General features: G+C 36.4%; 1 protein-coding gene across 1 annotated transcript in view; it reads right to left on the bottom strand.

Annotated features, from left to right (window-relative positions):
- Positions 1-14,816, bottom strand: part of GALNT13 (polypeptide N-acetylgalactosaminyltransferase 13) — a 477,309-nt gene that overhangs the window by 35,005 nt on the left and 427,488 nt on the right. Inside the window, exon 9 of the mRNA XM_060106387.1 lies at positions 13,058-13,156. Coding sequence (XP_059962370.1) covers positions 13,058-13,156 — 99 coding nt within the window. The remainder of the gene's footprint in view (positions 1-13,057; positions 13,157-14,816) is intronic.

Raw genomic sequence — 14,816 nt, 5'->3', positions numbered from 1 at the left:
AAACAATCTCACAATCTCTGAGTAACTCCTACAAGGGGAAAGAAAAGGATTGAACACAACAGATTTGCCATTTATTTCTATGCCAGGAAACACTCTGGCCAGGCAAAACTAGGCAGAATAAGATCATTAGTTTAAGTTCCTGCAAGTTTTCATCAACTCCAAGCTTAATACGTGTTTCTTTAATACAAAAGATAATATAATTTGTTTGAATTAAGAAAATGTTACCTGTTGATTGTTTACTCAGTTCTTGAATTAAGATTTGAAAAAACAATTTTAAAACTTCTGTGCAGAAGTTATTAACTATTAATGGAAAAGGCCATCATCATTTAATATTTATGGATTCACTTTTAGTTATATTATACTTTAAATTTTTTATTAATATAGGATTTAGAGCTATTGACAATTTTATTTACTACTACAATTGCACTAAAATAGAATACAAAAACTCAAGTTAAAATGGAATATCCAGGGCTTCCCTGGAGGTGCAGTGGTTGAGAGTCCGCCTGCCGATGCAGGGGACACGGGTTCGTGCCCCGGTCTGGGAGGATCCCGCATGCCGCGGAGCGGCTGGGCCCATGAGCCATGGCCGCTGAGCCTGCACGTCCGGAGCCTGTGCTCCGCAATGGGAGAGGCCACAACAGTAAGAGGCCCACATATCATAAAAAAAAATAAAATAAAATACAAAAAAAAAGAGGAATATCCAAAACGAAATTTTCTATAATTAAAATATTCTGTAGGACCAGTATAATTTAGAGCCATTCTTTGTAGCTACTACTTGATTTCTTGAAGTGGCAAGATAAAGTAATACATGTTTTTTTAACTTTGAGGAAGGTTTCGTATCTTATATCTTAAACCTCCGAAGGGGTGGATTGCTTAAGAACACTGAGGTAGAGACTTGCTGGAGTTTTCTTTGTGAGGACCTACAGTAGTTTCCTGTGGCTGCTGAAACAAATTATCGCAAACTTGATGACTTAAAACAATGGAGATTTATTCTTTCACAGTTATGGAGGCCAGAAATTTGAAGTCAGTTTCACTAGGTTGAAATCAAGGAACTAGCATGGCAGTGTTTCCTCTGGAGGCTCTAGGGGAGAATCTGTACCTTGCCTCTTCTAGCTTCTGGCAACAGACTATATTTCCTATGCTTGTGGCCACATCACTCCTATCTCTGCCTCTGTGGTCTCATTTCCTTCTCCTTGTCTGTGTGTGTGTGTCACATCTCCCTCTGCTTTCCTCTTACAAGGATACATGTGGTTGCTTTTAGTGCCAATCAGATAATCCAGGACAATCTCCTATATTATGATCCTTAATCACATCTGCACTGTCCTTTTTGCCATATAAGGTAACATTCACAGGTACCAAGGCTTAGGATGTAGATACGTTTGGGGGTCATTTTTCAGCCTATTACAGCCTCAAATCTAGGCATTTTCATAGGAACAGTTTCATCTTCCAGGAAGATTTTCCTTTATGTGGTTTCCCCAAAATTTTGAAGCTATTTCTGTGTTAACAGCAGGTCCTTGAGTAACTTTGAAAATTTTGTATGAATTTGTTTACCCATTCATTCTTTCAATAAGCACTTATTACCATAGAAGGATTAAGAAAAGGAAATTAACTAATACTTGCTTCAAGAAAGGTTTACAGTTTGTTTTTGGAAACGAGTTGAATAAACATAATTGAATGAAAATATGAGAGTTAAAAGAGAAACATGGAGGTATGGTATATGAGTAGGTAAAAAACAAAGGTGAAAAATTAAAGTATTGTGAGTTCAGAAAAAGGAAGTATCAATGTATATTGAAAATCAGAAAAAAAACATTATATGGAGGATGGTGAATTTTGAAGTGGTACTAGAACAATGTAAACTATGGAATTATGTAAACTAGAATTTTTGTAGTTAGAAAAGTGGAGAAAGGTGATATCAGGTGGGTAAAAGAAAAGGCAAGGATATGATTTTAAAAAATGGATCACAGTAACAATTTTTAAAATGTCTCTTCTGGCTATACTCAATAGAGTTGATAGAGTTGAGAGTTTGTATGGGTGAGCAACAGGAGATAGAATTACAAGGGTAAGAAGGAGTCAGACTGTATAGAGCTTTGACTAGTAAAGACGGTTAATTTTATCTTGTAATAACTGGGGGCTCTAAAGTTTTTTGTTTTTCCAGTTGGGAATGGTATTATTTTTTTTTTAGATGTTGGGGGTAGGAGTTTATTAATTAATTTATTTATTTTTGCTGTGTTGGGTCTTCATTTCTGTGTGAGGGCTTTCTCTAGTTGTGGCAAGCGGGGGCCACTCTTCATCGCGGTGCGCGGGCCTCTCACTATTGCGGCCTCTCTTGTTGTGGAGCACAGGCTACAGACGCGCAGGCTCAGTAGTTGTGGCTCACGGACCTAGTTGCTCCGCGGCATATGAGATCCTCCCAGTCCAGGGCTCGAACCCGTGTCCCCTGCATTAGCAGGCAGATTCTCAACCACTGCACCACCAGGGAAGCCCCAGGAATGGTATTTTTAAAGGAGTTTTCATTATTGAATGAGGGTGGAGTAAAGACAGGCTGGAGCTCTGGTGAAACTATATTGAAACTATTGTGGTAACTCAAATATGAAGCAATCAAGGCCAGGATTTGGAAAGTAGAATTATTAATAAAAGAAAAGAAGGAATAGGGGAAAAGGACATGTAGAAAGAATCTTAGTGCCTAGTTCGAGAAGAGCAGGGTGTGTGATAAGAGATAAAAGAAGGAAATGTAAAAGATAGATGAATACAAAGATTGAAGAAAAAGGGCTTTTCATGAAAGATGAGTTAATTATAGACACACTGAATTTGAGGCTACACTTGGTCATTCAAGTAGAAACGTGCATTAGTCAGTTTGAAGCAATGGGTGCAAGCCCAGGAATTAGTATGATTTTGGAGCTTTAATTTCCTGGGAAAATAGAATGAAAAAAATCAAGAATAAACAGAGTAGCATAGAAATAATGGTCTCACTGACTTGTATATATATCCCAAAGGTTTTTTTGATACCAGACTGATCCCATGATAGCAGGCCCTGCTGAGACTTACTTGGAAGGGAACTAACTTCTAACTTCTTGTGTTGATGGACTTGATGAACAGATACCACATGACCCCCTGAAAAACCAGGTCAATGTGAAATGTATGTCTTTAGATATTTTCTCCTACTAACATCATCTATGAACCTCATCTAGAGTATCTATTATAGGCTACCATAACCAGGTTTTGTTGGATGAGTGATTGAGACAATTAACCATTCCATCCTCAGTATATTTTAGTCTCCTGGTAGGAGCATAAGCCAGCCAAAGTCAAGAGAAGTTCTCCCAGCCAAGCATTAATGAGACTGAAAGTCTCTTGGAATAATCCCTATTTCTATAGAGGTTATAATAACTGCTCTCTTCTAGCTCTCATGTATCCAACTCATTTAAACATTTAATGAGTGGTAAATGTTCTTTTTTTTTCCTCACAGGCCGTTGTGGGATTTTACTTTGTGAAATCTCTGGTGAGTTTTAATTCCAGTGTGCAAGTTATTAAAAGGGGACCAAACTAGTGTAGAAATGGCTTATAAGTAATTATAAGATGTAAACTTTACGTATAAAAAGGTAAACTTTAAAATGAATACATATCTCTCAAATGAATATATCCATTACAATCTATGAGTATATTAGAATGTATTACTAAAATAATTTTCTCTAGGATAGGGTCTGTAATGAGGAGAGAAGGTATTTGTTTACTTTCAGAATTTGTAATGTACCTGTCATAAGGTTAGATTCTTAAGTATAAATAATCACATTTTAGAGGAAGAGGAGACATTTGTATGAAAGTATAGATAATACCTAATAATCTCTTCTTTATCTTGACAGACAACGGGGTTTTAATAAATGGCTAGCATAAGCTTCCCTAAAGGCTTGCTACCTTGAAAAATGGCTGTGAATCATTTACTGCAATGAATTACATGGACTGTTTCCATGTGCTTTCTAGCTCTCTCCCAATGAGTGGCTACAGGGAGAAAGAGAAACATTATAAATGCATTTGCTAAAATGTGAGTGTTTTTCCATCACTTTATATTTTTGGCCTTTAGAAGGAATAAGTACAATATGTACAAAGGCTGCTTTTCTCCCTTTTTTTTTTTTTTTTTTTTTTTTTTTTTTTTTTTGCGGTATGCGGGCCTCTCACTGTTGTGGCCTCTCCCATTGCGGAGCACAGGCTCCAGACGCGCAGGCTCAGCGGCCATGGCTCACGGGCCCAGCCGCTCCGCGGCATATGGGATCCTCTCAGACCGGGGCACGAACCCGTATCCCCTGCATCGGCAGGCGGACTCTCAACCACTTGCGCCACCAGGGAGGCCCTCTCCCTATTTTTGATTAAAGATATATTTCAGTTCAAAGGGAAATACCATTGGTTTAAAAAAAATTTTATATTGATACATTATATATTATGTATACGTATATGATATATTTACATTTTATCAAAGAAAAATGTTTATTTTATAAATAGTATATTAATCTAACTTGACCCACTTACATAAATTTATATATATTTTAAGTAAAATTTATATAAATTTTAAATAAAAATCAGCGTCAGTATTTGAGTAGATCTGGTATATGCCCAATGAGGCTAAGACCTATTTACCATTAGCTCCTTTAAGATGATGTTAAATGTCATGTAAAAGCACCTCATTAGAAAAGAATGGTATTTTGACATCAAAAAGAGAAAACATAAAGACAAACATTGGGATAAACTGTTTAAAAGTCTGTATGTGAAAACACAATGTGAACAAAATGTCAAGTCAGAAAAATATCTGTAATGTGTATGACAGAAGATAATAATCTTAATAAAGTGTTTTTATAAGTGGTGAAGAGAATAAAGAACCACCTCAAACTCCAATGAAAACATAAGCAAAAACATGACTGTGAAATTCATAAAGTACTAATGCGAACTTTAAAAATGCTTACATGCATTGATAATGTTAGAAATATGATTTAAAGTAAGATAACATGTTTCTTCCGTACTAAATTGGCTAAGATGAGAAACAAGAAAAATACAGTATCCAGTTAGGGTTAGCCACTGTGATCACAGTCCTGGGGGAGTGTGGCTGGGAATCAATACAGATGCAGTGAATATAAAACTGGTGTGGAGTCGCAGATTTAGGTTCAAACTGGCTTTACCACCTCAGTCACATTATTAATCTCAGGGTTTCCATTAAACTCATGAGTAAAATCAGGATAATAACACCATGTACTTCATTGATTGTTGTAAAAACCAAAGAGGATAATGCATGTTAAATGTATATCATAGTACCTCTTCCTATTTTATCTATTGGTCCTATTAAATTGGTGAAACATTAAAGAGGACAATTTGTCACTATATATTAAAAACTTTGAAATATTGCATGACCTTTGATCTAGCAAACTTACTTGTAGACATTCTTTCTAAAGAAGTAAATATGGATGGAAGCTCACCAGATTTTAGCTACAAGGGTATTGTTGAGCCTGGGGTATAACAATAAAAAGCCATAAATAACATTGTGTGTTAAACAGTACAGGATTGATGAAATAAATTATAGTTTGTCCATTAAAATATGCCCTGTTTAGGGTAAGAAGTTGTTAGCCAATAGGTAGCAGAAAAGAAGCTAAATTATTTGGGTTTTAAACAGTGAGCATGTCTTAAGTTTGTGAGTGGAGCAGTATTTGGCCAATAGTGCAATTAGAACAGTATTAGTGAACTGTAGAGACATGAACGTGCACAGAGCATGCAGGGAATAAAGAATTATCAAACATGTCTAGAGCACAGGAACTATAACATCAAGGGAGATTAAGCTGGAAAGCCAGATGGGGATGAAATTATGAGGGGCTTTGAATATCATAACTAGGGAATTTGTACTTTATTTTTGGACAGAGAAGAATTGCTGGAGATTTTAATCTGATTTTAATTCTAATATGCCATGTATAAAATGTACTTATGGAATTTCATATGATACATGGAAATAATGAGTTGTTTTTTGTTTTGGGTTTTTTTTTACTATACAGGTGAAAGAAGGTATAGGCTAGGACAAAGACAGAGGTCCTGGTTTTAAAGGGACTTAGAGGTAGGAGTCAAGGGACATTATTTTCATAGAAATAGGGGATTTGGTGGCCAGTGAAATTTCAGAAGTGAAGTGTCTGTGTCAGATTTTAATTTTGGATGGTTGTGTGAAAGGGAAGAAAATGAGTACAGTTTGGAAAGCTTTGATTTTGAGATGCCTGTAAAGAATCCCAATTATTAATTTGCAATAGATTTCAGAGCTCAGGAGAGAGGTTGGGGATGAAGATATAAATCTGAGTCATTAGTACTGTAGGGGACATGAAACTGCTTGCAGGAATCCACATCATCTTTTCAGAAGTATAAAGAAGACAATCCCATAACTTCTAGTAACACACTTTCTACCAGTAAATTGTTAAGTTCTTTCTTTCACTTGTAGAAATTTATGTTCAAGTTTTAATCATATTCTTATTTTCATTCTTTTGAATGTGTTTAATGATCATCATGATATTACTTGCTAATGAAAAGAAAGCGTTTCAAGAGCAGATAGGAATGGAGTATCAAATTTTGTCATTATTCTTTGAGGTAGAAGACTTTTATTACTAAGGTTTTAAAGAGACCACCTCAAGATGATCAAGTGTTGAATTTAATAATACTTCTTCACTTGCTACCCTGTTTTTACAGTATTCCTGATACAAAAACATCCATGCATTCTTTCATCTATTTACTTGACTAATTTTATTAGGTGCCTACGGTATCCCAAGCACTGCGCCAGGTGCTAGGAATGAGGAGAGAAGAGTATGCTGGATATTTGATTATCTGAATGTTTAAGAAAAATATTTCCAAGAACTACTGAAAAGTAAGTTTCTTTCTGATACCTCCAAAATTTAAAAAACCCAAACTGCAAAAACACCCTTGCAAGGAGAAATGGTTAAAGGTATAATTGTCTAGAAATATAAAGTGCATTCTTTTAGAAAGGTAACTGAGTAAAACATGCTTAAAAAAAAAGCATTAACATTTGTTTTGACTTCTGTGTAAAAGCAGGAGAAAGAAATTTAAATTTAAAAAATAATACATTTATTTATTTATTTTTGGCTGCATTGGGTCTTTGTTGCTGTGCGTGGGCTTTTCTCTAGTTGCGGAGAGCCAGGGCTACTCTTTCTTGTGGTGCATGGGCTTCTCATTGCAGTGGCTTCTCTTGTTGCGGAGCACGGGCTCTAGGCATGTGGGCTTCAGTAGTTGTGGCACATGGGCTCAGTAGCTGTGGCTTTCAGGCTGTAGAGCGCAGGCTCAGTAGTTGTGGTGCACGGGCTTAGTTGCTCCGTGGCATGTGGGATCTTCCCAGACCAAGGCTCGAACCTGTGTCCCCTGCATTGGCAGGCGGAGTCTTAACCACTGCGCCACCAGGGAAGTCCGAGATTTGAATATTTTTAGGAGTTGGGGCTACTTCTAAAAATTCAAAACTAAAGAACCATAAAAATAGTTGCTGTTTCCACGGTAACATAAAAGAATAGCAATAAAAGACAGAGAAGGTAGCTCTCAATAATTTATTCATTCTCAATAAAATCCTAAGATCTGTTCTTTTTAAAAGTAAGTCAAAATTTTAAACATGTCCCTAGTATTAATCATGCTAGAAATATTCCGTTCCATCAAAAAGATATCATAATAGGGTTTTATGTGATGTTTTAATTTTTTCATAATATATATTTGTTAGAATAACGGGAGAGGCAGTGCATTTTATTGAGCTTAACAATACCATGAAGTGTCTTGTGCTTTTATCTTGCCTCTGGCATTAGCCACTGAATATACATTTTATTTTTTACTTTTAGAAGTAAAAACAGAGATAATTGAGAACACAAATGGAAATAATAAAGAGAATAATTAATAGCAATAGACCAAAATGTACTATTTAGTATATGCCATGCTAGTATTAGTTGTTTCATAAATTTTTACTAACATTTAGAGAAAAAAATTGAGGGAAAATTTTTATGCATTCTATAGATAAAATACTGAAGCTCAAAAATACTAAGTAACTTATCATGATAAGTTACCCAATTAGATCTGAATAGTGTTATAAAATGATGTTCTTTTATTCTCAACAGTTCAATTTCTCCATTTTTATTTGTTTAATTATGAAAGTAGTACATATATATGGAAAAATATGGGGTAAAAAGTAAAATTTCCTATACCGGCTTAATCTTCTCTCCAGATGTCATCTGTATTCCAAATAGATATGTATACATTTCTAATAAATTGTATAGCATTTACATATATATATGTTACAGATACTATTTAGAGGAAAATGTTCACATACATTTTCCACAAATGAGATCATTCAAAATTCAAAGTAAGTTGTACTGTGCGTTATTTTTCCCTCTTTTCAATGTTTGATGACAGTACATTTAGACCTCTCAGTCATTTTGGTGGCTATGTAGTAATCTGAACTGTGGATACACCATGATTTATTTAAACATTCTCCTCTTGGAAAATATTTGTTTCCATTATTTGTGTTGTAACAAAATAGGCTTCAATAAGCATTTTCAACATTTGTAGACATGAATAAGTATTCATATAGATGAAAAATTATTGGTTTTAATTTTATCTTATTAAGTAGATAACAGAGACATTAGAAAATATGTAGGTATGGGTTTTTTACTTACTGTTTATTTGTTCCCTTTATTTATGAATCCCTGAGATTGGTGTCTGTCTATACTTTTGGTTTCTATGATAATAACAGCATTTTTAGCAATGTCTACATAGTACTAAGGTATAAATCCATTATTCTGACCATGAATTCTTTCATCTATTTACTTGACTAGTATTTATTAAGTGCCTATCATATTCTAAGTGCCACGTGCTGGGGAGGAAGAGAGGAGTAAGACATAGCCCCAGCCAACAGGAAGTTTACAGTAGAGTAGGATAGCTTATTTCTGATTATTATTCATGTAAATGAATAATGTAATTTTAAACATTTATGATCTAGGTGTTCCATGTCTTTAAGACAAATTTAAGTATATGACTGGTTATCTTTTTTAACAGTAACCTTGGCACCTTAATGATTCCATGAGGATAATTCACATGAAGGATCTTCCTCCCTCATTTTCATCTGTATTAGAATCAGAGTGATTTCATAAATAGTGTTTCCCTTTTTGAATTCTGCAGGTAATCACAGGTAATTGAGCTGGATTTTTTCATAAGCTGTTGAAACACATTATGGGAGACACTTCTAAATGTCCACCCAATACCCATGGTAAATAAACTGTGAGGAGAAACTGTGATGAGTGTGAGGTGAAGTATTTAGTGTTTTTGTGCCATGAGGTGTCCAAGTAACACATTTCTGGCCAAAGAGACATACATGGAGATATGTTGAGCCTTTAGGAAGGCATTTGCTTTGCCTAATAAAAGGACAGACATGGTTATTTCAACTCTTCTCTACCCCCACTTCTTCCTGCTTTGAATGTGGACATGATGTCTCGAGTTTCAGCAGCCCTCCTGTGATCAGCTGATGATAAAAGTTAACTTTAAGAAGAATGGAAAGATAGAAAGCTTCTGGTTTCTTGGTGGACTTATTGAGGACTGGAACAAATTATCAACAATTGACTGCTTTCAGATTTCTTATTATGTGAAAAAATTAAACCCCTATATATTTAGTCCTCTGACAGCTTTTGCCATTTGAGGCTGAATTCATCAGGACTGCATTGGGTTTCGGTAGTAGAAGCCTCACACTCGTGAATCGGTATAGTAAGCTGGACCATTTTTGAATTCTGTCATTGTTCTGCTTATGTTGTTGTTTCCATCGTCTTCTTTCATATGGTCGTTTTCCCATGCTGCAATTTAGAAAGTTTGACTCAAATATTTCCTTGCTTAAATTCAAACTGTATAGCACTAATTAACATTTTAATAATTAAGTTGTTTTTATTTGTTTGTTTGGTTGGTTCTGGGGAGAAACTTCATTTTAGTGTTCTCCATTGAATCATACAAAAGTCTGATTTGAAGTATGGTGCCAAAATTCAACAGGGCCATTTCCTTCTGGCTTTTTCTCTATGGATCCTTTTTTTAAAAAATTTTATATTAGAGTATAGTTGAGTTAAAACGTTGTGTTAGTTTCACGTGTACAGCAGAGTGATTCATTTATACACATACATACATCCATTCTTTTTCAGATTCTTTTCCCATATAGGTTATTACAGAATATTGAGTAGATATTCCCTGTACTATACAGTAGGTCCTTGTTGATTATCTATTTTATATATAGTAGTGTGTATATGTTAATCCGAAACTCCTAATTTATTCCTCTGCCCCACATTCCCCATTTGGTAACCATAAGTTTGTTTCCGAAGTCTGTGAGACTGTTTCTGTTTTGTAAGTAAGTTCATTTGTGTCATTTCTTAGATTCCTCACATAAGCGATATCATGATATTTGTCTTTCTCTGTCTGACTTACTTCACTTAGTATGATACTCTCTAGGTCCATCCATGTTGCTGCAAATGGCATTATTTCATTCTTTTTTATGACTGAGTAACATTCCATTGTATATATGTACCACATCTTCTTTTTCCATTCCTCCATCTATGAACATTCAGGTTGCTTCCATGTTTTGGCTGTTGTAAATAGTGCTGCAGTGAACATTGGGGTGCACATATCTTTTCGAATTATGGTTTTCTCTGGATATGTGCCCAGGAGTGGGATTGCTGGACATATGGTAGTTCTATTTTTAGTTTTTAAAGAAACCTCCATACTGTTCTCCATAGTGGTTATACCAATTTACATCCCCACCAACAGTGTAGGAGAGTTCCCTTTTCTCCACACCCTCTCCAGCATTTATTGCTTGTAGACTTTTTGATGATGGCCATTCTGACCAGTGTGAGGTGAAACGTCACTGTAGTTTCGATTTGCGTTTCTCTAATAATTAGTGATGTTGAGCATCTTCCGAAACTCTGTTGAATAGAAGTGGCAAGAGGGGACATCCTTGTCTTGTTCCTGATCTTAGGGGAAATGCTTTCAGCTTTTCACAGTTGAGAATAATGTTAGCTGTCGGTTTGTCATATATGGCCTTTATTATGTTGAGGTAGTTTTCCTCTGTGCTGAGTTTCTGGAGAGTTTTTATCATAAATGGGTGTTGAATTTTGTCAGAAGCTTTTTCTGCATCTATCGAGATGATCATGTGGTTTTAATTCTTTAGTTTGTTGATGTGGTGTATCACACTGATTTGCAGATATTGAAGAATACTTGCATCTGCTTCTGGGTCTCACAGTGGTAGTGGCATCCCGCACACTACTGGGGCAGCAGGGGCAGTGATTGGCGACTGCTCGCTGCTCGTGCATGCTCCCCAGATGGCAGGGGCAGTGAACAGTGCCCACTCCTGGGTCTCCCAAAAGCAGTGGCAGTCTGTGCACTGCTGGGACAGCAGGGGCGCAGCGATTGGCACCTGCTTGTGGGTCTCCTAGTGGCAGTGGTGGCTCGCGCCCACCACTGGAGCTCATGTAGGTCGTGTCCTGTTGCCTAAGAGTGCGTGCAGGGAAAGAAGCTCCTATGGCGGTCCTACCCCTCTCCTTGCACGTTTCCCCAATAATGGCACCTTGTCTCTCTGGTGTGCCCAAGCTTCTTCTGAGTACACCCTTGGTTGCCACACTCCAGCCTCTTCAGGCTGTCTCTGCACAGCCAATCCCAGTCCTCTACCTAGATCTGACCTCTGAAGCCTGAGCTTCAGCACCCAGCCCCTGCCCATAGTGGTGGAAAAGCATCTCAGGCTGGGGAGCACAGTGCGGAGGTGACCATCTGTGCAGGTCACCCTCCGTCTTGCCTTCCTCAAACTGGTTGCTGCACTCTCCTCTGAGTCTCTGAAGCTTCTCCTCCATCCTGGCTGATCTCACCGTAGAGGGGACTTTCCGGGGTGCAGGAAAATTTCCTCCTTCGTAGTTCCCTCCCTGGGGTGCAGTTCCCATCCCAGTTCCTTCCTTTATTTTTTTCCCTTTTTTCTTTTGTCCTATCCAGTTATGGGGAGGTTTTCTTGCCCTTTCAGAAATCTGAGGTCTTTTGCCAGTGTTCAGTAGATGTTCTGTGCAAATCGTTCCACTTATAGATGTATTTTTGATGTATTGGTGGGAGTAGGTGAGTTCCACGTCCTATCCTCTGCCATCTTGATCCCTAAGATCTCTCTATGAATTCTTGATACATTCAGCTGCATTACAAATATAACCATCATGTTGTGCTGATCAGAATAATTTTTGCTTCCTCAGCTCACTCTAAAGCACTAAACAACGCATTCCTGTGCTTCATCTTGACCCTTTTAGACAATTTGTGTACAGAGGAGCAGTTATCTCTAACTGTGCTTTGTTATAAGTTCCCACGAACTCCAAATTCGGCCTCTGAAAGTAGCCATGGCAGCAAGACTCACAGCCAAGTAGCCTCCACGTGGCCCACCTTGCCATGCCACTTTCCAGTGCTTACAGAGAGCACAAGAATCCTTGTTATAGTATAAGTTTCTGATAATTAATTGGACTGTCACACAGAAAAAGGTGTCCTAGAATTTCAGTCAAGTATAAATCTTGTTTAAAGACTACATTTTAACCTGGTCCAAAGGGCGTCTTCAGATAGCCAAAGCAAAGTTGTAACAGATGTGCTTATCTATGCACTTTAAAATTTTATTAAACCACCAAAAGTCACAGAAAACATGACATACATAAACATTTGAAAAAGAAATTTAGGATAATCACCATTGGGAAAACATCATAGTTGTTGAGGGGTTATTTTATATGATTCAGTTAACAACAGAATAAAATGTAGTCCTCGTTTTCTCATACATGGTAATATGAGATGAGTCTCAAACATCTGGCCTCATTCACCATAGGCTCATTGAAGATGTTGCTTTTTTTATTAAATTCTTCAGTGCTTTCTTACAATACTTGGGATAATAACATAGGCAAATTAATTCTTGATTAGAATGCCCATTAATTTACTAAACTAAGCCATAGTCTACCTGAATAGTTTACACAACATTTTTCCCCCCAAATATGAAGCTGATAAAAAAGGGAGAGTTTACCTGATTTCCTCCCATACCATGACAGTTGAATATACCCACTTTTTCATTTTCCTTGCGGCCCATGTTGTCTAAACATTGATTTGTTTCAACATTTCTTATCTAAAGGAAACACACAAAAATGTAAGTCAGAAGGTCTTTCTGATATTTTCAAATTGCAAATTGGAAACAAAATAATATGAGTTTATAAGGAAATTTCTCCAAGGAGAACACATTGCTTTAAATATTTATTTTTATTTTTCTATGTCCATTCTGAGATCTATATAAGATTCTAAACTCTCATTCAAGTAAACTTGAATAGCATGAGCATTGTCATTAGCATCCAATCAAGAGGCACTCTTCATTTATAGCATAGTATCAGAAAAGAAGAAAACCTCTACATATTATAAATTAGGAATTCTTCCCCAAATCCTTTTAAAATTAGGACAGTTTCCAAATTCCACTCAGATAACTATAATGTATTTGTGATGTCCTATAGAGAAAGGAATAGAAACAAATTGGTCAGATATTCAAATTTATGTATTTTTAGTTGCTTCATTACTAGATGCTCCATTCTGTACATTTATAAAGATTAATTACACTGTTTATTTCTTTAACTAAAATAGACACATCTTTTTTCATTCCCAGTGCCAAACTTAGTGGAAAGCAGCTGACCCTAAGAAAAGCTATTACAAGGCTAAATGGTGATTTCACATGAAAATTCTTCAAAACCAAGATTAAATTGCCAACTGTAAACATAAGATTCATGGTTTACACTCAAACACTGTCCCATAATTAGCATAACATTAATAGACATCTGTGCCAGATGCAATTACAAAAGCCATTTATTGAGTTTAAAGATGCCCAGATTACTAAATCAAGCACAAGTGAATGTAGAAAAGAAGAAAAACCTTTCTAGTAGATGGAATGTTTTAGAATTTTTTCCTTAGTCTTACCTCCAAGTAGTATGTTTTGTACTTGTCCACTCTGCTTCCAAAAAGTTCTTACCTCTGACTCTTATTTGGACACATATTACTGTTCACTCACACATTACTTGGATATATTTATTTATAATAGTTATCTATGCTTTAGGTACATGTTTCTCCCTACTGGCAAATGAATATGATTAGAAACTTCTATAGAGGCTGGAGTAGGTTTATACAATTCAACTTTTTTGTATGGTACAGAACCCTATGGTCAGGTAATGGTTCCCAGAGTTAGGAAAAGTATTGTCATTTGCAGTAAACCCCAATCAGCAACTGAAATTAGTGGGGAGTAGAATTCACACTTGGTAAGGGGTTGGGCAGAACTGAGCAGTGTGGTCAAGCCCTGTTCCAATGATTAGAGGGAGGCAAGAGTGGAAGAAGAGAAACAAATAAGGAGACTATGGAGTCATGCCAGCAGGAGATGATGGTTACTTCGAATAATAGGATAACAGTGGAGGTGGGGAGGTCAAACTTAGGATGTTTTTAAGGTAGAGCCAGTATGGCTTGCAATTGAATTGGAAATGAGCTAGGAGAGAAAAGGCATCAAGAAGCATTACAAGGTTTTGGCCTGAGCAAATAGGTAGATGATGTTTCCATTTACTGGGAACAATATTCTGAGTTCTTACACATTGATAACTGTATCTGTGGTCTTTATGCTTGAAAATCCATTTTGTGGATCTGAAGTCCTTGGCTTACAATATATTCCCTTGAATATCTTTAAAATGTTACTTTATTCACTTCCAGCATAAATAGTTGCTTTTGAAAAGTCTGATGATAGTCTGATTTTCTTTCCCTTA

Source organism: Mesoplodon densirostris, chromosome 8, assembly GCF_025265405.1.
Source record: "Mesoplodon densirostris isolate mMesDen1 chromosome 8, mMesDen1 primary haplotype, whole genome shotgun sequence".
Taxonomy (NCBI): Eukaryota; Metazoa; Chordata; class Mammalia; order Artiodactyla; family Ziphiidae; genus Mesoplodon; species Mesoplodon densirostris.
The sequence above is the reverse complement of the archived record's forward strand: the minus strand, read 5'-3'. Positions and strand labels throughout refer to the sequence as shown.